At 39.3% G+C, this 23,166-nt stretch overlaps 1 protein-coding gene across 1 annotated transcript in view; it reads left to right on the top strand.

Moving 5' to 3' along the window:
- Positions 1-16,624: 16,624 nt before the first annotated feature.
- The window catches only part of LOC143114684 (tumor necrosis factor receptor superfamily member 14-like), a 13,494-nt gene continuing 6,952 nt past the window's right edge, over positions 16,625-23,166 (top strand). The window contains exons 1-3 of the mRNA XM_076276405.1: positions 16,625-21,378; positions 21,503-21,628; positions 21,791-21,946. Coding sequence (XP_076132520.1) covers positions 21,147-21,378; positions 21,503-21,628; positions 21,791-21,946 — 514 coding nt within the window. The 5' untranslated portion in view covers positions 16,625-21,146. The remainder of the gene's footprint in view (positions 21,379-21,502; positions 21,629-21,790; positions 21,947-23,166) is intronic.

Below are 23,166 nucleotides of genomic sequence, written 5' to 3'. Positions count from 1 at the left end.
TGCCACCCCAAAATCCTAGTCTACGGTTGGCCATTATGACGGTCTAAGGCAGGACCTTTCTTGATGCACTTGCACTAGTTTGAAGTGTCAGACAGACGTCGGAAAGTGGCAAACACGCTTGCTATTATACATGACTTATTGTTTTTAGCATGTGAGTTTAGGCCTACAGGCTACTGCTTGTGCTAACACGCAAAGATATCTATTTACCAATCGCATCTGCCAGTGCCTATTTATCTAATCACACACACAAGTTGCGTCTGTTGAATCACGTCATCCTAGACTAATTTTCCTACCTGCTTATTTTACCTAGCCTACCCAGCCAACATTTGCTAGGTCATTAAGTGTTAACTGTGGGCCTAAAAGTGTTTAATGATAATATTGTCCTAATCAAGGTTTGAAAATCGGAGGTTCACAGGCTACTGTGACCTTGGTGCCCCCTTCTTTCAATATCCTTTGCATCTGACTAATAGCGATTTTCATTTAACCTATGGCCTGTCAAAATAATCTTAGCATTCACAGCGCGAATTAATTTAGTCTTTTTACTCAGTGGAGAAAGTGACAGCGCATGGCAAGAAAGAAAGAGCGTCCACATTCACCCATTCCTCTCTGTTGAACTACCGTACTCGCAAAGTAGCCTACTCATCATCACACAGACATTACATCTATCACATCACATGAAATCTATCACAACACACTTTTTCTCAGCTTTTTAAACGATGTTGGCCACTAGTTGCTGTGGTAAACGGTTTGCGAGAAAAGTAACTTTAATTTAATCATATTATTATACAGTTCTGCGCCCATCTCCCTACCCATTCATCTCGGTGGAATGCTTTGAGAACTCTTCCCATATACAAACAATACATACAAACCATATATCAGAATAAACAGCGGACCTTACTGAACACAAAGGTGTAAAGCATCCCCCTGTACAGATAGCCATTCCAGAGTAATCTGGTTTTGAATTTGCAGCAAATTTCTACATGTCTCCAACTTTGGGCTTTACATTTCATAGCAGGCCAAATAAAACATAAAATGTTAAATATAGCCTAGATATTTGTATTAAAATCCGATGATTTACAGTTCTATGTAATATGTCATGTTTCATGTTTTTGTCATGTTTCGTACAGTGATGCAGGTCTACTGTTCATCAAGCTCACTCATTATAAACACTCGTCGCATACACGGGTTTCCCGTTTACCAACAAAACTAGATGCGCGCGCAGCCGTGGGGCAGAAGACGCTTGGCCGTCCACAACGTTATAAACTTGACCTAAATAGTCGGCTGCTGTAAGCTACAATCGGATTTTTTGTATACCCCTGTTGTCTCAATGATAATAACCTCTCATTTCAGACTATATTTCAAAGTTTGCCGTTCATTTGCATTATTAATATAACATCGTGTTTTGTTATTTTTGGCGAAGACATGCATTCCATTAGGGATATTGAACATATTTAACATTCTCTAACCATCGTGATTTCAAATTGGTGCAGTTTTCAGCACAAAAACAAATTTTATTCTTTTGCTCTTTTGCATTGCTCTATGCTGTTCTATGGTGCTTTCTGCCTCTTGGTTGCGCACGCATGTTTTCGTGACGTTGCATAGAAACCCATATATAGGCTAGGCTACAGGTAGCGATATGAATTCTGGTGACCATTCAACCAGTCAAGGATTTGTTGTGAAATATTTACATTTTGGGAAGTTTACATAGCTTAGGCTAAACTGTATGTTTCTTTCGTCCCCCATGCCTGTTTTATTCGTCCCGACCAGGATGGATAAATGAAACATTGCGCACATTCCACTTTTGCTTAAATATATCCTGAACGGTTTTGTTCAGAGCTGAAAGTGCAACTGTATTTGACAAAAGACAGATGTTATTGTTAGTGACAAAATATTAACTTTTGGTGTGGTCTCTTTGTAAATAACGTTTAATTAAAAAGTGTTTTGATCGTCCCAGCTGTCCCCTATATATAGGCTAGTGGTTTCCTATATCCAAGGGTAATATTCTCACCCTTATGTATTGCCACTCTGTTTCGAGGGACAAGGGGTAGGCTAGGGGAAGGAGAAGAATGACAAATGGGATTGAGCCTTGGGGTCTGTAGCATTATAAATGTAACATTATGATTATATTAAGGTTAGTCTTTAATTGGTGTTTATTTCATTCATGTTTCATACAAAAGTATTTTTTTTTTTTACTTTATTTTTTATTGGTAACAACAAATACATACATAGAGAAAGAACAAAAAACAAATAAACAGACACAAAAAAAATAAAAATAAAACAAATATAAGGGGGTCTAAAACAGGAGGGGACATTCATACTCTACATTTTTGTTTTAACTTCTTATGTCTACCTTCAATTCATTTTGTAACCACTTTCCCCAGTTCTTTTCATATGATTCTTCTTTCATTTTTAATTTGTATGTTAACATTTCCATCCCCTGGATTTCCTCAATGATAGTACACCACTGTTTACGATTTGGTATGTTTGCTTTCAGCCAGTTCTTAGTGATAGCCTTCTTACTCGCTGTAAGCAAAATCTTTACTAGATATTGGTCATCTTTGGATACATATTCTTCCAAATCTCCTAGGTATAGGACCTTACATGTAAATGGAATTGCATAACCCAAGATCTCACTTAAAGCGACATGTACCACTCTCCAAAAAGGCTCTATATTCTTACAGCTCCAAAAAATGTGTGTATGGTTTGGTGCCATATCGCCACATTGTCTCCAGCATGTTTGTTGCGTTGATAGTTGTTTACTTTTAATTAAAGGGGTGATAAAGTAGCGGATCTGGTTCTTCCAAGCAAACTCTCTCCACCTTTGAGATTGCGTGGTGGTCTGTTGACATCTCCACATGTCATACCAGGTATCGACTTGGATTTCCTCCCCTAGCTCTTTTTCCCATTTGGTCTTTATATATAGTGTTGAATATTGTTTGGATTCCATTAAACAAGCATAAAGGATTGAAATTGCTCTAGGGATTTCTCTATAGTAAGAGCATAAACGATTGAAACTGCTCTAGGGATTTCTCTATAGTAAGACATCACAAACACTGTGATGAGGGGATGCACCTCTCCCTCCTTCTTTTTCATTTTTTTTCATAGTAGTCCCTCATCTGTAAATATCTGAATAAATCTGTGTTTCTTAAACTAAAAGTATCTTTTATTTCTTGGAAACTCCTAATTTCTCCTTCCTTGATAATTGTACATATAGCAGTTATGCCTGCAGCTACCCAATTTCTGTGTGTAGTGTCGATTTTCCCTGGTTTGAATTCTCCGTCAAATGCAATCCATCTTAGAAGACTGAGCTCCCTCCCCATCCTCAGCTGTTTAACTACAGAATGCCATGTGTCTAGCGTAAAAGATGTTACTGGGTCAACCTGATCCTTGATCTTTAAAGGAGTCTCCCTTTCGCCAATGTATGTTTGGATCGGGTAGGAACAGGTATTCATTTCTATATCTTTCCAGCGGGTTACAGTGTCATTACTACACCAATACAGAAGCGGACGAATTTGTGCTGCATAGTAGTATTCCCTCAAACTTGGGAGTGCCATGCCTCCTTTATCTTTAGGTAGTTGGAGAGTAGTAAATCACACTCTAGGTCTTTTACCCTCCCATATAAATCTTGATATTAATTTGTCCCATTTTGTGAACTGTGCTGGAGGCACCTCTACTGGGAGCGACTGGAATAAATACAAGAGCCTTATAAGGTTGTATATTCATCTTAACTGCATTTATCCTGTCTGTAAAATCCATGGGATAGGTAGACCATCTTTCAATATCTGTTCTTATCATATTATCCACTTCTTCATAATTACTGCTATATAATTCAGAAAGATTTTTGGTTATGTTTACTCCCAAATATTTAAGAGATTTTGCTTCCCATTTTAGTTTGTACTCTGTCAACCCCTGCGTCGGTACCGCATGGAACATGATTGTCTGAGTCTTTGATATGTTTAGTTTATATCCAGAGTATTGACTGTATTTTGCCAGGGTCTGCATTAATCTATCAAAAGATTTCACTGGATCATTCAAGTAGATCATCACGTCATCTACAAAAAGGCTTATTATATGTTTTTTGTTGTTCATGTCTACTCCATTTAAAAGAGAATCTTGTCTGATCATTTGGGCCAAAGGTTCAATATATATGGCAAATAAGATGGGACTTAAGCAGCATCCTTGTCTAGTTCCTCTCTCTAATATGAATTTGTCAGACAGAGAACCATTTACTTTTACTCTTGCTGTAGGTTCATTGTAAATAGATTTAATACACTGTATAGTTTTCTTTTTAAAACCAAATTTCTCCAATGTCATATATAAATATTCCCAATTAACCATGTCAAATGCTTTTTCAGCGTCAAGACTAATCAATGCTGTTGGTGACTTACTTTTTTGAATTCTATTTATAATAAGCAGCGTTCTTCTAATATTATCTTGGGTTTGACGTCCTCTAACAAAACCTGTTTGGTCCTCATCTATAATATCCGGTATAATCGTCTGTAATCTACTAGCTATAATTGAAGTATAAATCTTATAGTCAACATTTAAAATTGATTCCTTATTCCTTCCTAAAAATTCCTTATTTTTTTGTGGTTTGGGGAGCACTGTGATGATCGCTTCCTTCCATGATGGAGGGATACAGTTTTTTTCCATAATCCAGTTGAAGGTAGTGAGAAGAAGTGGAGTCAACTCTTGGTTGAGTTTTTTTATACCACTCAGGTGGAAATCCATCACTGCCTGGTGCCTTAGATGTTTTTAATTTTCCTATAGCTTTCTGGATCTCTGCAGTTATTGGTGATGTTATATGTTTATTTTGTATGTTGCCTATTGAGGGCAGATCCAGCAAGTCAAGAAAAGATTTAGTCTCTCCTCTATCTATGACAGAGGTTTGTGTATAGAGTTCCTCATAGTAATTTCTGAATACATTTTCAATTTCCTTTGGGTCATATGTAAATTGGTTCGATTTTGGATCTTGTATTTAATGGACAGCTCTTTCCGCTTGCTGCTTGCGTAATTTCCTTGCCAAAAGTTTGGCAGCCTTTGGGCCTAGTTCATAATATGTTTGTTTGAGGTATCTGGCTTTGATCTCTACTTCTTGTTGCAGCAGTTGGTTTATTTTATGTCGTGTCTCTTTCATTTGTTGCTGTGTTTTGTCGTCTGGCTTTTCTTTGTGTTTGTGTTCTGTTGTCTTTAATTCTGCTAGAAGAGACTGATGTTGTGTCAATTTTGCTTTTTTAAGGCCACTAGTAATGGCTATTAATTTGCCACGCATGACAGCCTTTAAGGCATCCCATAATATTATTGGTTTCGTTTCACCATTGTCGTTTTCTTGTAGATAGTTTTGAATCTCTAATTTGATTTGTTCTGTTATTAGTTCGTTATTTAATACACCTACATTCAATCTCCACAAAGTATTTATCTTTCTGCCTTTTAAGTTAATAGTTAGATATAGAGCACTGTGATCTGATATATCAGTCACGCCTATTTGACATTCTTTCACTCTATCTCTATCTTCTTTTTGCATAAATAGTCTATTCTGGAGTAGACTGAATGTGTTGCTGAATAATGGCTATAGTCTCTTTCTAGTGGGTGGAAATCCCTCCATACATCAAATAAGCCCATTTCCTCACATGCATTGTTTATCAATTTTGACATACATATCTTACTTCTTTTCTTACTAATTGTATCAAGATTATGATCCAGCACAATATTAAAATCTCCCCCACATATGCAAATGCCTTCTATTTGTTCTGCAATAGTATCAAAAAGGAATTTAATATAATTTTGTTTACTCTCTGGTGGTGCATAAACATTTACCAGTGTGAACATGTACTGATCAATTGTCCCTTTGACTATAATATACCGACCCGCTTTGTCTTTTATTTCTTTTTGGCACTCAAAGTTAGTTGAATTTGAGATTAGAATTGCTACCCCTCTTTGGCGTGTATTTGTGTGTGAACTATAATATGTTTTCCTGAATCCTAACCTTTTCAATTTCTCATGTTCTGTTTGTGACAGGTGGGTTTCTTGCAAAAAGCAAATCTGAGCTTTCTCCTTTTTCACTTTGTTAATCATTTTAGCTCTCTTAACTGGGTTTCCCAAGCCATTAACATTTAAAGACATAACCTTAATTTCTTCACATGACATAATCCTTTACAGTGTTTTCCCTAATATAAACTTCACTTCCCCTCAGGCCAACATTTGAACAAACATTAATATGGAACAAAGAAATATTAAAGAAACAAAAAATGACTCATTTGAAAAGATTAAAGTTGACTTCCACCTAGAAATGTCAACATCTCTCATTATGCATTGACATCCCTTTCGTTTTGGGGGAGATGGCCTTTCATAGAGAAAGGGCCCCCACCTAGTAGTGAGAGTCCAACCATATAGGACTGTTCTACTCATACTAGTTATGGTTGTAGCATAGACTAGCCTACCCCTTTAGCCAACAGTCTGAAAAGTTGAAAAATTAACCCTCAACATTATCTCAACATCATTTTCTCAACGTCCTTTATCATTTACCTAATGTTCAGTCATTATAAGTGATTCTACTCTGATCTCGGCGATTTTCTGAACTCCTACCAACCAAAACAGTCCTCATTCAGTCGGGTCTTCTTGACACCTCTCGTTGGAGCCACGTTGGAACTCCTGCAACTTCTGTTTGGCCCGTCTGCCTGTCGCCAAAATTCCATCTCTTCCGACACAATTCCAAGCTGCTATTTTAGAAGACTGGAGCTTTTCGATTAAGGAAGAACCTCCCTGACATGCTGGGCTTTCCACTTCCATCCCTCTCCTTCGCAATTCATTGACAGCCTCTTCTGCAGTGTTGTATGTCTTTGTCCCGTTGGCCCAGTGAACGCGCATTTTTGTAAACGGTGTCTGGAAGCGAATACCTTGGTTTTTCAGAGCCGCCTTCACAGCTGCGTATGCTTTGCGTTTTTGCAACACCCCCGTACTGTAGTCGTGATCAAAATAGATGCGGCTGTCTCCTATTTTAATGTTTTTCTTCTCCCATGCTTTGGTCAGGACTAGTTCTTTATCTGTGTATTGGTGAAAATTGACAACTACTGACCGTGGAGGACCACCCGCTTTCGGTTTCGCAGCAAGTGCTCTGTAGGCTCGTTGGATCTGGAGGTCTTTGTCTGACAATTCAGTGCGGAGCCACTCTCCCACAAACGGCAGAACCGGGCCTTTCTCTGTGTCCTCTGGGATGCCATATATCCGTAGATTATTCCGTCTAGACCTCGATTCCAAGTCATCTAACTTATCCTTCATCCAGCTCTGTTCTCGCAATATCTCCTGTAGCACACTGTTCGCCTCTGAGCTCCATGCCTCTACTTCTTCTGTACGCGTCAGGGTGGCATCTATCTTTTCGTTCTGTTCTTGTATGTCTTTAGTGACTATCGCCAATTTCTGATCAATATCTTCCTTAAACCCTGATAGTTCACATCTCATATGACTCGTTATGTCTTCTTTAAACGTTTTCAAGTCAGCTTTCAAGTCGTTTTGCATGTTCTGAATCTGTTTGCTAATACCTTCCAAACCTGACCGTGATATGATTGAATCCTGGTTGCTATCGTCGGCTAACGGTGGAGTCTGATCTGGGTTGATTAGAGTCCTTACTTTGCTTATCCATGTTCTTCTTAGGTTTTGTTTTTGAGGTTCCACTCATTATCCGCTCTTATAATGACTTTGGTCTTATTCTATGTTCAATTTTTTCGAGTTTAGGCGGAAATTCAAATATTGGCTTGGGGAGCTTACTCTTCACGCAGCCATGCTCGAGGCAGCCATTACCGGACGTCCATACAAAAGTATTTTAAGCATTTTGTTGAGAGGTGTTTGTTGACTTTGGATGACTTTGTTATAGCTCTTTGCCAGCTCAGACAAAAACGCAGGTCAAATTATTTTAACAGCTACAAAAATAGATGGCCATAGATAGCCATATAATAGAATAGAATATATTTCAATGTCCCCATGATCGAATTTGTTTTAGCACAGCATAAGCCATTGATAGACAACTTAGATTTAATATATTTGTTTATTTGTATCTGCATTTTATTCAAATACAAATACATTTTATGTGAGAGTATGGTCTTTGCCCTTCAATTGATGAGTATGGTGTTTGGTGCATGGTTTTCCTAATGTATTTGTGCTAATTTAACATCTTGAGCCTGTTTCTGTTTATCTGGATGTTTTGCCTCATGCCACCCTTGAATTAATCAATGCCCCACTAGGGCCACCCTTGTTGAAAATGTCTAGAATCGCCACTGGGTACTAGATCTAGTTTGGGCCTGTGAGAGACATCCATACCATGCATCCATGCCTCTATGGGAGACAGTTTGACCTGGTCACAGACCATAAACCACTGGGATCTATAGTCCCCGCTCCAAGCCATTTGCACGGATAGAGCGGTGGGTTCTTAGGCTACAGCCATCTAATCTGACTTTAGAGTAGTTCACATTGCAGGGAAGAACAACATTGCTGATCCATTATCATGATCCAAAACTATGTGAGGTACACAAAGCCATAGTCACCGGACATTTTGAGAAGTGCAAACTGTATAGTATGCAATCATCGCAAATTAGCTATGCACAATAGGATATATTCTTACAGGTTCTACGAGCATGCACGCTTGCACTAGCCCATGAGGGACACTTGGGTATAGTGGGAACAAAGCAACACCTCAGAACAAAAGTGTGGTGGCATGGCATGACATTTACTATACTGTAGGGTAGAAAAATTTAAAAACCCAAAGCTAAAAACCCTTGACAGGAAGAGACATGAAACTAGCTGTCAGCTAGTGAGTACACATACTATGTGACAGTATGCACAAAATGAAAGCAGTCATATAACCACAGCCTTCCTATTTGTGTTTGTGTGTGTGAGTTAGTGAAAGAGACAGATACGTGACTACATGCAGAGACTATGTGACCACATGCACAAATTCAAATTAAAGTAGACACAGAACCACAGCCTTCCTCCTTGTGTGGAGATAGGCTGGACTAGTCCACTAAAATCTTTCCAGGCTGTTAAAATAATCTGTACAGAGTACAGTATTTATAATCCTCACCACATTCACACTTTTTCATTTAGCAGACGCTTTTATCCTTAACTTACAAGTCATCAGAGCAACTAACATCTTCATTTGTCATTCCACAAAATTGGTGCCTTTTCAACTTTAAAAATGTGAAAAATATAATTGTTTCAAACTGATTTTTTTCAATGCCCATTTAATTAACACATCTTAACATGACAAGAAATTGTGTTGAGTCATCTCAAGCTGTGCATTTATTTTTTACCATTCACTTATTACATAGAATATTGTAGGATAGTAACAGGACTGATTTCATGCTAAATTGCTCATTTCTAGCTAACAGGTCAAGGTTAGGAAGGCACATGGGTAACACTCCATAATAAGGTGCCATAATAAATAGCAAACTAGTAATTACCTAACCCTTTGTTAATATTTGTTAATTGTTACTAACATATCTATTTGGCACAAGTTAACAGTTTTTTCATCATTAATTAAATATTAGTTGTTTGCATAAAATCTGTATGTTAATGTTTTAGCAAATCTATTAACTAATATTGTATTAATATGTAGTTAACTTAATGTCTTTTTGGTAGCCTAGAAATCTAGACGCACCCTAGCGGCAGCAAATTAATTTGCTCAGCCTGTACGTCTAGTATCGAACCATAGGAATTTCGATTGGCTGCCCAGACAGCAAAATATATTTGGGCCAGATTTGGTCCAGATCTTCATTAGCATTTGGCGCAGATCCTCTAAACGGACCTGCCCCGGGGTCATTTCTTCCAACGGGCCAATACCGGAACAGGTTGGAATTACGGATCAGAGACAGATCTGGGCCAGAACTGGCCCAGTACAGTTAATATTGCCATTGCATTTGGTGCGGATCTGGCCCAGACTCATATTCTACATCTGGGGCTCATCTGGCCCTGGTCTGTGATTCATATTTAAGCTATCAGACAATTAAGACCCACACAATTTGTAATTTTCAAAAAAGTTTTTTTATTTTAAAAAGGCAAAAGAGAACACTGTGTCCGCTAGCCTAAGCTTAGGCCTAGGCCTACAACATAACAGAAACCAATATGTGAAATATAAGGCTTATGTTGATAAACAAACTCCGCTAAACGCACTGAAAGAAAATGTCATGTTAACATAGTCCGTTGCATCTAACCGGGTGATGTCCCGATGATGATGACGACGGCGCTCAGCTGTGTCGGAGGAAGATTACTGGCAGTCTGGGGAGCACTGAAAGCACAGAACAGTTGGGCGATCCTGCAGATCAGCAGCTCGGTGGACTTTGACAGCGACAGTTTGTTGTTTCGTGAGTTCTTCGACGTTAGCTAGGCTACTCAATCCAGACTGCAGGGCAGGCTGCTATCATGGCAGCTCGCAGGTCAGCAGCAGTTCCTTGGTCGCGGCAGCGGCAGATCTCTCGCAGAGGCTAGTAGCTGTCCTGAGAAATATTTTCGAGCAGACGGTGAATAGCAGCGCCGTTCACGGATGGATGTCAGGACCAGGGCAAAAACTAGCCCAATGGACTAACGTTAAAGTTAGGCATCAACCTGCGATTCTTCCTCACTGCTCCTGTGAGACGTACAAAAAGCACACAAAGCAAAGAAACAAAGAGTAAATATTAGATTCAACATCCAAAGATTATTTATTTTATAACAGTAACGTCAACAACGCATTGCATCCCAAACCGGATAAACTGGAGGACAGCGACAATTCTTGTGGACCTTCGATAAAAGGCTTTACAGCCAAGTTTTTCCACTCTAAATCCATTTTAAACAGGCTTAAAAAACGCTGACCATCTAAAGCTACCTGCAGTGCTACTAGCAGCAAGGCTAGCTACAGACAAATGGCTACGAATTTGCAGCTAACACACAATGGACACGATATTAAGCGATTTTGGTGAATAATAAGCAAAGCTCATCAATTTAGCCTTAAAGCTCATGTTCACATAGTTGTGTATGCATGTTTAAAAGAACCTAGACTACAAGCTAACTGTAGCTACTAGCTGCTACCCAGCTTGTCTGGCACGTTTCAGGTTGTCAGAATTTCAGAGTAAACTAAGTTTGTAAACTTTCATGTTTAATACAGAACAGGCCTACATATTTAGCAGACTAAAATGACATCAACACCAGTTTACATTTAAAATGATACTTGTATAATGTACTTACCAATAATCACAAAGACGGTGCAGCCTGTAGTCTTCCACTCTGCATAATCACATAACGTAGTTGCAGTTGCAGGTTTATGTGGGGGAAAAGTGTTCCGTTAGTTGTGGCGCGTCAGGTCTGTGCAGCTCCTGAGGATCTGGCCCACACCCGCCGGGCGGACTCAATTCAGTTGTGGCGCGTCTGGTCTGCGAAGCTGCCCCGGATAGGCGCCGCACCCGCTGGATGGACTGTCACAGTCAGAAGCTACAGACAAGTCTGGCGCAAAGTTGGTGCAGATCTGCATAGTGAGTGCGACTGCTGCGCGAATCTGCCGATTAAAAAACGGATCTGGCACAGATGTAAATGCTGTCTGGGTGACGCCGTGGACCTCATCCAATCACAGCGCTCTATTTTGTTAGAGAGTCTTAAGGCGGGCTTAACAGGATAACGACAGTCCTGCGACGGTGAACAACAAGGAAGGTGGCTATGGTGAACGAAGAGCGGTTGTTTGAATCGGCGTTGGCGTCAAATTTGGAGGAGTTGGACTTGTGCTTTTCTTTGAAAGTAGAGCAACACAATGCACTTAAGTCATTCCTTTCGAAGAAGGATGTATTTGCCGTTTTGCCGACCGGATACGGATATGGTCGTAGCGCTGGCCTATTGCATGCCTAGGCAGTTTGAAAGACAATTCTCTGCCCGCCCCTTGGATTAAGCAGGTGAATGATTCAATTCCAGACTATACATTTCAATGATATAGGATGGCCCGCCAGGCTATCTTTTTGGCACTAATTAACAGTTATTTCTTACATCATTTAAATGTTAAATGTTTATTTGCAAACTATATGTTAATAGAAAAGTTAATGACATATTATTATTTAACTAATTGTTATTAAACTGTGCTTCTGCCTATCCCAATATGAACCACTCTCCATAGGACCCTTACAATAGATAGATAGATAGATACTTAGAAATTCAAGAAAAAAACACGGAGCTACCTTGACATGCTGCCACTGTTGTCGGCGCCGGAACCGCGTGCAATAAAGTTGGTTAAGCTTAATTAATATATTAGAAGTATTGAGCTATAAGTGTGGGGTCCCTTATAATAAAGTTGGCTAAGCTTAATTAATATATTAGTAATGTATAACTATCAGTATGCGGGACCCTTATAATAAAGTTGGTTAAGCTTAATTAATATATTAGTAGTATATAGCTATAAGTGTGGGGTCCCTTATAATAAAGTTGGTTAAGCTTAATTAATATATTAGTAATATATAACTATCAGTATGGGGGACCCTTATAATAAAGTTGGTTAAGCTTTATTAATATATTAGTAATATATAACTAGTCAGACAGTGAAGCCCCTTATAATAAAGTTGGTTAAGCTTAATTAATATATTAGTAATATATAACTATTAGTATGGGGGACCCTTATAATAAAGTTGGTTAAGCTTTATTAATATATTAGTAATATATAACTCAGGGGTCTCCAACCTTTTTGGGAATGAGGGCTACCTGAAGACCCGAAATCATATGGAGGGCTACTCATTTGAAACAAACATAGCGTCACCCCTTTTTTGCGAGGGTAGTCCTCCTAAATAATAGGCCTATGAGATTTGTACTTTTAAATTATCAATATTGTGTAGGCCTATGCAACACTACCAACAGTTTTGTTCAGTTTGTTCATTTCAAAGTTTGCATGGGGAATCTAATCTATTTTTTTTTTTTTTTTACAAAAAAAAAAACAATCGTTTTGTGCAATAAATAATTTGGGTTACAATGTGTACCCAATTTATACCCACCCACCATTATGAATTCAGGGGTTGTTTAAGTTCTGATTTCAGTGGACAATTCAGTTTTAACATTTCAATAGTAATCGCCCACACCACCCTAACATATGAAAACTCCTTTTAAAGTTATTGCACACCTGAAATCTCTCCATGATCTGACAAAAAAGGTAATGCACAGTCCTGCTCAGTCATGCATGCCACAACATTTTCAGCGCTATTATACGGCAGTAGCCTACGGAGGAGAAAAGGCCTGTGAGCTAAAGCAATTGTTTTTCAGTTCTTGAACAATAAGGCAAGAACCGTATTTGACGAACATGGAATGGCCACAGAACTTTTGCAAAGATATGCTTCCATTGGCTACACCAGACGAGCTAGTTTTTCCCCCTTTACTGTATGCGTGCGAGCAGCGTGTATGCGCTCCGCTTCTGTTGTTGTTTAAAGACTGAATGGGAAACGGATTTGGAGCCAAAGGCTAAAATTTAACGCAGCTACAATTTGTAAGATATCACCAATATTAATTTAATGTTACAGATGTATGGCTACATACATGCTTAAAATGGTTCTGGTCTAGACTTAAATATCGATTGAAAACTTCACAATAGAGCGTGTTTTTAGAGCGTGATCTGCAGGCGACCTGTTGGCTATTTTTAGAAGGTGCGCTGGGGGCGCCTCGTAGCCGTCCCGCGGGCTACCTGGTGCCCGCGGGCACCGTGTTGGAGACCACTGATATAACTAGTCAGACAGTGAAGGGACTGAGTCCAAAACTGGCTCATCACATTTATTCCTTTAGGCATCATTCCTATACCATCACTGTCAGCCCTACTAGCAAGGGAGACATGGAATGTTCAGGTGCACAGAACGACAGTTTATTAATATTCTGAGACTCACTAAACACTCACAGACGTAGACATGCATAAACATAATGCTAAACTAAATGTACATTAATTTCCTGCTAGACTGAATTGCACTTTCCATGCACACTAAGCTAAACTGCTTAACTACACTGAATGCATGGAAAGTTGCTAGCGGAGTTTACAGCTAGTCACGTTAGACTCAGTGTGTATGAACTCGTGGTCATAATGAAAACATTAATAAACGTTTTCTAAGTTGCTAGAATTGCACCCAAATCTTAACAATACATGTAAAGTAACATAATGCAGGTGGTATATCAAAGTTTTCAACTTAAACAGCATTTTACAGTTACAAAATTAAAACAAAGTGGGGAGTGCTTTATACAGTCAACCTACCCAATGCAAAGCATACCGCTTCTGTAGGCTATGGCAACCATACAAGGACAAAACGCAGCAGAGCTGCAGTATAGCGTTTCTCCAAAGGGGGCTCTAAAACACCAATCTCAATAAAGCTGCTTAATTACGGCGAAAATCTAGCCTAGAAATCTAGACGCGCCCCTAGCGGCAGCAGGCTAGTCTAGCAACTCTCCGCTGGCTTGTGAGCTCCAGAAATCGAAACTTAATCAGGACATTGAAATCGTGTATAGAGTCGTTTGGTGGGCTTAACATAATGATTGATGGCAGAGTTGCAACGGTTTGGCTTGAATTCCATGCTACTTGAAAACAAATATCCTATTGCGTCCTATTGCGTGCAGAGGGAATTTGAAAAACAACTGATTATCCCGTCCCTCGGACTGAGCACTGCGAACGGTGAGTGCCCAGACCCTACATTTTAATGTGGGTCTGGCTCGCCAGGCTAGCGAAAATCACATACAAACACTAAACTACATTTCTAACTCTGTTACACCCCCTCCTCCCCTGAATTTCAAGCAGCAACCAAATAGTACTTTAAAAGGCAAAGAGTACACTACTTTAAAAGACTAGACAGAGAGTCACCAATTACAGGACAGCCAACCACAAAGGTATCCAATAAGGATGAAGTGGAAGAAGAGGAGTGCAAACTCTCACACAACCAACCACTGGCAGTAGGGTGCCTTATACACCCCACAAGACCATAAAGCCATAAACCATAAATTCCATAAATTCTCCACAAAGCTGATCAGAAAAGCTAGATCAATAATAATGTGATTAACTTTTATATTAGCATGTAGTTTGTAAATAAACATTTAACATTTAAATGATATAAGAAATAACTGTTAATTAGTGCCAAAAATATATTTAGTTAACTATTAACAAATATTAATACAATATTAGTTAATAGATTTGTTAAAACATTAACATACAGATTTTATGCAAACAACTAATATTTAATTAATGATGATAAATAAATAAATAAAAAAATAAATATTAACAAAGGGATAGGTAATTACTAGTTTGCTATTTATTATGGCACCTTATTATGGAGTGTTACCGGCACATGGTATGTAATCTGAAAGGTTATTACTTTTAGATATTGGTAATATTAGTATTGATAAATAATTGTTTATATATACACTTTAAAAAATGGTAAGGACTGATGTTGTATGCTGGCCCCTCTCTCACAACCCTGATAAAATATGAAAAATAGGACATTTAATAAGAGAGAAAGTTACCCTTTCTTACACTGTAGAATCTGTTTCTTCTAAATGATGTCACTTTCTCGAAATGTCACTTCTAGTTTGTACCAAAGATTCTAGAACAGAGCTCCGCTCTAGAATCTTTGGTTTGTACCATTATTTTATAGGGGGTTTTGGTGAAAGTAACAGGACTGTGACAAATTACTTATATTTTCTAAGAAAACATATCTATTTATGTCAAAATCATTGCTTAACAATGAGATTACACTTAAGACAATATAAAACTGTGAAAATTGTATCATTTTACCAACATTTTACAACTGAGAAGTGCTGTTGAAAAAGAAAAAACATAGCGTGGGACAGGCCAAAATCAACCAAAATCCTTACCCATAGCATATATTTATGTGATTTTAATCATTTGAACTTATATTTTATTGGGTTTACTTGGTCTTATATTGATGCATATGATCTATAGTAACATTACGTTTTTTAAAGTACACATGTATTTGTTGTTAAAGCGATGGTTCGGAGTAATTTCACCCTAGGGTCCTTTGCACCATGACCCCGAGCCAAACACCCTCCCAGAACCTGTTTTCCCTTGGTCGAACCCTGGTCGAGTAGGTCTGTCAGAAACTAATGAGGCCTAAATTGAGCTCTCGAAATATGTATTTCTCTAAGCTGGACTATTGTAATTCACTATTAGCTGGCTTACCCGCTTGTGTAACAAGATCATTACAGCTGATTCAAAATGCTGGAGCACGCCTGGTCTTCAATCAGCCAAAGAGGACACATGTAACTCCTCTCCTAATTACTCTCCATTGGCTCCCTATAGTAGCCAGAATTAAATTTAAATCTCTCACTTTGGCCTATAGGACACTAACTAGATCTGCTCCTAGTTATTTTAATTCAATAATCAAGCCTTACATCCCCAACCGCCCACTGCGGTCTTCTGGTGAGCGTATGTTGTGTCGACCAGTCATAAAAACTGGGTCTAATTCCAGACTCTTTTCTTCAGTGGTTCCATGTTGGTGGAATGAACTGCCCAGTGCTCTCCGTTCCTGTGGTAGTTTTGGGTCGTTTAAGAGGGGTCTAAAGACATTCCTATTCAACATATACTTAGTTGTTTAAGCGCTTATGTGTTATGGTTTATATAATGTTGTTTTATTTTAATTGGGCTGTTAATTAATTTGACATTATTGTTTATTATTGATATTCTCCTTAATGTAGTCTTAGCATGTTATTGTTTTTATATTATTGATTGAATTGACATTATTGTTTTATTATTGCCTTTCCCCTTTTTTACATTGCTTTTTATTAGGCTATTGATTGAATTGATATTATTGTGTACTACAACTATTCTCCTTACTATATTTGACCTAGATTTTAATCTGTTCCCTGTTCATTTTTAAATATTATTATGTTGTTTTGTATTTATATGTCGCTTTGGACAAAGGCGTCTGCTAAATCCATAACCATAACCATAGTAATTTCCGACATTTTCTCACCGCTCGCTGTGCTGTGGTGGCAATTTCGTGTTAGGCATAACTATCAGGCTATTGGCATGGACTAGGCCTACTATCAGGCTGTCTGTCACATTACAGTTCATATTGTTAATGTGATGATAACCGTAGGCAGTTAATTAAAGCCTTTTTAGTTTTCCCCATTAGGTGGTCAGGATGGTTTATAGCGGACTTCTACTCTTTGTAGCAGGGTCACCTGCGGTGTCAACTGCCAGCTATGGAGACCCATAATGGGGAAATGTAACTACTAGGCTACAGGCCACTCGGGCTCTGTTGTAATGACCGGTTTCCACTACCTCCTGGATTGTTGACTAAAGCCTACGTTTTTGTGCACACAATTTAATTTCTTCAAGCCCACGTTTTAATTATTCGTGGGTGTGTTTTAGTAGATCGAGATCTCGAATATACTATAACGTGCTCATGTTTACAGTACATGTGTCAAGACCATATTGAGTGCACGTTTTACAAATTTTGGCCACGTTTAAGTAGATCGTGCACACAATGTTCTATAACCATGTTCACTAAATTGTGCTCTCGTTTGAATAAATCATGCCCTAGTTTTAGTAAATTGTGCGCTCGTTTTAGTAAATAGTGCACTCGTTTTATAAATTGTGCGCTTGTTTTAATAAATTGTGCCCTTGTTTTACTATGCTTAAAATGAGAGCTCAATTTAGTAAAATGAGCGCACACTATAGTAAAACAAGAGCACAATATAGTAAATTGTGCACACGATTTAGTAAACCGAGCACACAATTTAGTAAAACGAATGTATGATTTAGTAAAACGAGTGCACAATATGGTAAATTGTGCGTACAATAGAGTAAAATGAGAGCACAATTTAGTAAAACGAGCGCACAATTTAGTAAAACGAGCGCACATTCTTTCAACATGCAAAACATTTTGCGATGACACCTCTAGGGCTCCGTAGGTGTCACCTGATCGAAATGACATCTCTATCTCAAACTTCGAACTCAAAGGTAGAATCGATGATGTAGCCACACCCTCAATGCCACGTCCAGCATGTATCAGCAAAAAAAAAAACACACACACACGTTAAACTGCGGCGTCAACACTCTTCTAACTTTAGGCTGCAGCCTAAAAAAAACATCAACCGACTGAAATTGAAGCCCCTCTTGCTTCTCTGAAATTCACATAAACACTAACTTACTCAACTTAGCAAGTGAAAAGATGATAGTTACAGTCCAAAATTACTTTAAGGCATAAAATGCACATTGATAAGTGCATATTCCATGAACACTAATTTCTACCAACTTTCAAATTTCAAAAGAGTATATACTAACACTAACCTTGGGTCTCTTTGGAGTGTGCTGAAATAATGTAATTCTCATTCTGTGTTGTTTCACTATGTTCACGTCTATATGTTTACAACCTCACGGTTGGAACAGTTACAAAATAAAAAGTGGTTCAAAATAAAAAGCCCCCGAAACAAAATAAGAAAAGACCAAAAAATAAGTAAACATAAGGAATGCATTAATAGTAATATTAAAAAAATCAAATCAAATCGTGACTTTCAAACCAAAAATGAAATTGAATCGAGGATTTGGAGAATTGTGACACCCCTAATAGCCTCACAAACAAACATTAAACTAAGTAGGCCTTGGCTACTTTATAAGCAGCGAACACTTGAACAAACCGATGAAATACATAAAGGCTACATTTTTGTTAAGCTACATCCCTGCACATTGCTCCTTAGGTCACATGTATCGATAAACTGAACTCACTAAAGGAACTTGGGGTCACCAACAGTGGAGATGCCCTGTGTGCCTTGTACAACTCTTTGGTAGAATGAGTTCGTTTTAACATCAAGCACAGAAGGATGTCGACTTTCCTTTTAATGTCAGAGAGTGACAGCTTTGGTGACTGGATGGCTGAGTTTACCTCTTCCATGGGAGCCATAACATCCACCAACAGCCGCAGTGTAAAAAGAACTTCTTCTGGAAAAGATGCTTTTGCCACTAGTGTCACCATTTTATTTTTCCGCAACATCATTCAAGTAACTTGCCAAGCTCTCGTAGTTCTCAATTACAGACTTCACACTGCCCACTCGAATTGTCCAGTGGGTGGGGCAAAGCGGACGTAAACTGTTCACACCTGCAGGCCTGCGGAAATAATCAAACCATGCCAGTGCATATACATTGCCTCTGCTTGAATGTCTTTGACGCGCGATTGTAAGCCAGACCTGCAGGACATGCATATTTACGGCCCCTCTGCAGTCAGACCAGGACAAGACCATTCTAGTTAGTACATCATTCAACACAGAAAACTGTACCTAAGACACACATTAATTTGCTCCTGTTGCTTGACATCAGAGGTCTCATCCACTATCACAGTGAACAATTTCGCGCCTTTGATGTCCACAATTATCACCCTCAAAACATCAAAAGCCAGCATCTTGATGATGTCATTCTGAACTTCATGTAACAAGTAGTTGTATTTCTTTTCTCATTGAAGCCAACCTGTGAGAGCCTTGTTATCCAATGATCTAAAGTCTATAACAGCATGAAGTTCGAGTTAAAATCATCATGGCCTCTGATTGCTATGCCCTGTCGCGCCAACATTTGCAGCGTAGAGATGTCCATTTTTTTCTGATCGGACTGGAGAACATTTGACCCACGCACAAAAATGAGCTTGGAATTTCTCTGGCCCTTTCCTGAAGTCATTATATCCATCTAAAAGGAAGGCTCCCTCCCTCTTAGTGTTTAATGTCAACAGTTTCCGTTCCTTGCATGTCTGACACACTTCACAAAAGGCTCTCCCGTTGTCAGATTTCAGCCAACTGAATGTTGTCAGCCATTCTTTCTCTGAAAGTCCTCACCGATGATGAACTCGATTTCCCCTCAGTCCTCTGACGTTTATGATTGGGACTGGTACCAGGACTGTCCTTCGACATTTCGGGAGGCACCAATGTCACTCGGAGGTTCAGCATCTACAAGGCCGGTGATGGTAGGCGTACTCCATCTCCTCTCTGGACACGCGGTGACATTAGGCCTGTAGTGGCCGTGCCAGTTGTGCGGATAATACACTTTTTCACCATCCAAAATCTTACTCAAACCATTTAGGCTTCGCTATTAAAGGGACACCAGGCAATGTTTTCGTGTTAATTACTCATCTTCGTAAGTCGGTATATGGTTACAGGGCGAATGAAGACTCTCTCGCCTGCCCCTACTGCCTGTAGGAAGAATATCCCGCTTGCAAGTTCAGTGTATCATACCCGCCGACCGAAGCAGGATCAGTTTACATCCTGCATCCACAGCACAGAGACAGGCTAACGAAACGCTAACGATTGTTGCAAACGTGTGTATAATGGCAGAGCCGGCGAAGAAGCAGCGAAAACCCTTGACGGAAGATGCAAAGAATAGGAAAAGAGCTTCAGACCGAGCGAGGTGGACTTTCGTAGAGAAAAAGCATCAGGCTTGCCTGGTGTCCCTTTAACCTATGCTAGCGCTGCCAGTCTGATGTTTGTCAATAGTGGAATAGTGGGCATTTCTACTTTGGGGGATTGAACCTTTCAGTCAATTTGCCCTATGCCAACCACAGGAATGCTTGGAATGTTGTCAGCTGTGCTTTACAGTGATGGGGTGGGTGGTGGGGGGGGGGTGTAGTCAGGGGTCTGACAGCTGCCGAAGGCATGATTTTGTTGTCACAGCCGACGTTTGGTTTGGTTTATTTATGGATATAGAAAGGCAAAAGGATCCAAGGGATAGCATGTAAAAGCAATAAACACTTTTTTCCAACATGGTCCCTGATGGAAGAAATGTTATGTTGGCCTTAACAAGTTAACAGTGACCTGTCTAAGTGGTCTAAAATGTGTAAATAATGTTAATTGAGCATGTTTTAAACACACAAGAATAGATAATGACAGCAAGTGCACTTTCATGCATCTTAAATGGAAATCCTCCCATCACTTTGGCCACTGGCCACCTCTAGTAATACAGTAACCGAAATTTAAAAAAAATTAAAAAAAGAACGCAATGCTACTAGACGCCAGTGACATGTTTGAAGTGCTGTGAGATTAGATGGTACTGTACAAACGGCAGACACTTGCAAAGCCAAAGACTGCTGTTAAAAAGAAATGTGTGGAACATTTTCAAAAAATACATTGAAATAAGGTACAGTGCAAATTGTCAGGTAAAAGGACTTCTCTATTCTGGGCAAACTCACATGTGTTCTCTGAATGTTCTACTTCTACCAGAAGCATCAGTTAAACAGAAGGACATGGGTTTTTGGATAGCCTCCTTAATTCAGTCACACCAAATAGAAGATGACAAAATGAAAAGGTTGCAGTTAATTTTCATTTTGTTGATGACTGTCGACCTCTGTGACCTTGTCTTCTCCGTCTGTGGTCGGGCTGAGTACCTCATAGGAGAAGAGTGCTGTCCTATGTGTGGCCCTGGTAAGCTGTGCTTTGTTTTGTTCACACTGTGGGCTTATTTTTAACCATAACATACTGTACAGGAAGAGCCTCGGGCCACCTTTTGAATGTAATAGTGATGCACAACATTCTGATACTGTCTTAGGGTACTATGTACACATACACTGCGCTGAATATAGAAGCACGACCTGTGTGCCATGTCCTCAGTCTACTTTCACTGCTGAACCAAATGGACTTAGTTCCTGTAGATCATGTAGCATTTGTGACCAAAGTAAGCCTAAGATTTTTTTTATTTGTTTCTGTCTTTCGTATTATAATGAAGTGCACACACTTCAAACACAAGTTTGATAAATTGTTGCTTTCTTAGTGCGTTAACCCCAACCTACCGATCTCCAGGTCTAAGAGTAACTACGTCATACAATGTTATTAACAGCTGCAGGTTTAAGAGTGAAGAGGGCATGCAGCTCCACCTCAGACACACTCTGTGAGCCTCTGGAAGGTCACTACTGCACTGACCCAATCCAAGATGGCTGCAGAGGAGCTGTGGAACACACAACGTGCTCACCAGGACAGTACATCAATCATACAGGTTTGTTTATTTAATTATTATTACATACTAAGGGAATCAAGAGGTGTATTTGACACAGTAACTCCTTGGCCATTTTGACATGGGAAGAAATAGCCTAAGGGTCGACTCTTCAGGATGGTTTTACAAAGTGTAGATCAGGGGTCGGCAATTACGTTTGGACCCGGGCCAATTTTTTTTCAGACAATGGCATCGCGGGCCATAGCTTTTGTAATGGGGGGGGGGGGGGGTTATAGGCCTACTATTTAAATTATTAATTATTATATTATATTAAAATAAACATCATCTAACTTTTAAAATGCATGTAATTTAATTCCATTAAAAACGTTTATTTGCTTATGTGCGCTGTTTTTATGCCGCCTGCTGCATCTCCTGTCGTCTCTCATGAAACAGGCGACTTGCCTAGCAACTTGCCGTAACTAATGTGTAGGCTACAAATATTATTCTTTTGGATGACGTGTAAATGATTAGCTGAACATTGCTATATGCTAGTTATCGATGCAAAATGTCGTTGTCAAAAGCCTTGAAAAGAAAAATTGATTCAGAATGCAGGACCTACAAAGAAGAATGGAAGCAGAGGTATGTGTTGAGCCTGCCTGCATTTCTTAATGCCAAGCCTATTAATTTAACGAAACATAGGCTATTTTTGACCTTGCCCACTGGAAGAGGGAGACAGGACACTGTTGTTTTTTTTTTGCACAAGATTACGCGCACTCGCGTGCCAATACCGTTCCGACCTGTGCGTCATGGATAACTGCAAGGATGTTCCACCTGTTTTGTCACTTTAGTAGGACTATCATCTATACCTCAATAAATGTTTTGAAATTGATGGGATTGCTGTAGGCCTTTTTTTCTTTTTAAAAACATGGGGTTAAAAAAAAATTCATTCAACAGCAAATTAACGTCATCTCGCGGGCCAGATAGAATCAATGGCGGGCCAAAATTGGCCCGCGGGCCACTATTTGCCGACCCCTGGTGTAGATGCTCTGTGAGGGGGAAAGGGATTCTACAAAGTGTAGGTGCTCTGTGAGGTGGGAAGGGATTTTACAAGCCAAGTGCAATCAATGTTTGTCGCTAGAGTTGCTACATGTTGCTCGCTGCTGAGCTGTCATGCTAGCTGCCTTGACCAGGTGTGTATGTAGGGTGTGCAAGAATTTACACAAGCAATCGATGATCTGCCGTTGCCGGTTCACCAAGCTGCTGATCTGCGGCAGGCTGGCTTT

The sequence above is a fragment of the Alosa pseudoharengus genome, unplaced genomic scaffold (genome assembly GCF_046254945.1).
Source record: "Alosa pseudoharengus isolate Yale_2024_CS ecotype anadromous, Long Island Sound unplaced genomic scaffold, YU_APseudo_1.1 YU_APseudo_1.1_scf_9, whole genome shotgun sequence".
In the NCBI taxonomy this organism is placed as follows: domain Eukaryota; kingdom Metazoa; phylum Chordata; class Actinopteri; order Clupeiformes; family Clupeidae; genus Alosa; species Alosa pseudoharengus.
The sequence above is the reverse complement of the archived record's forward strand: the minus strand, read 5'-3'. Positions and strand labels throughout refer to the sequence as shown.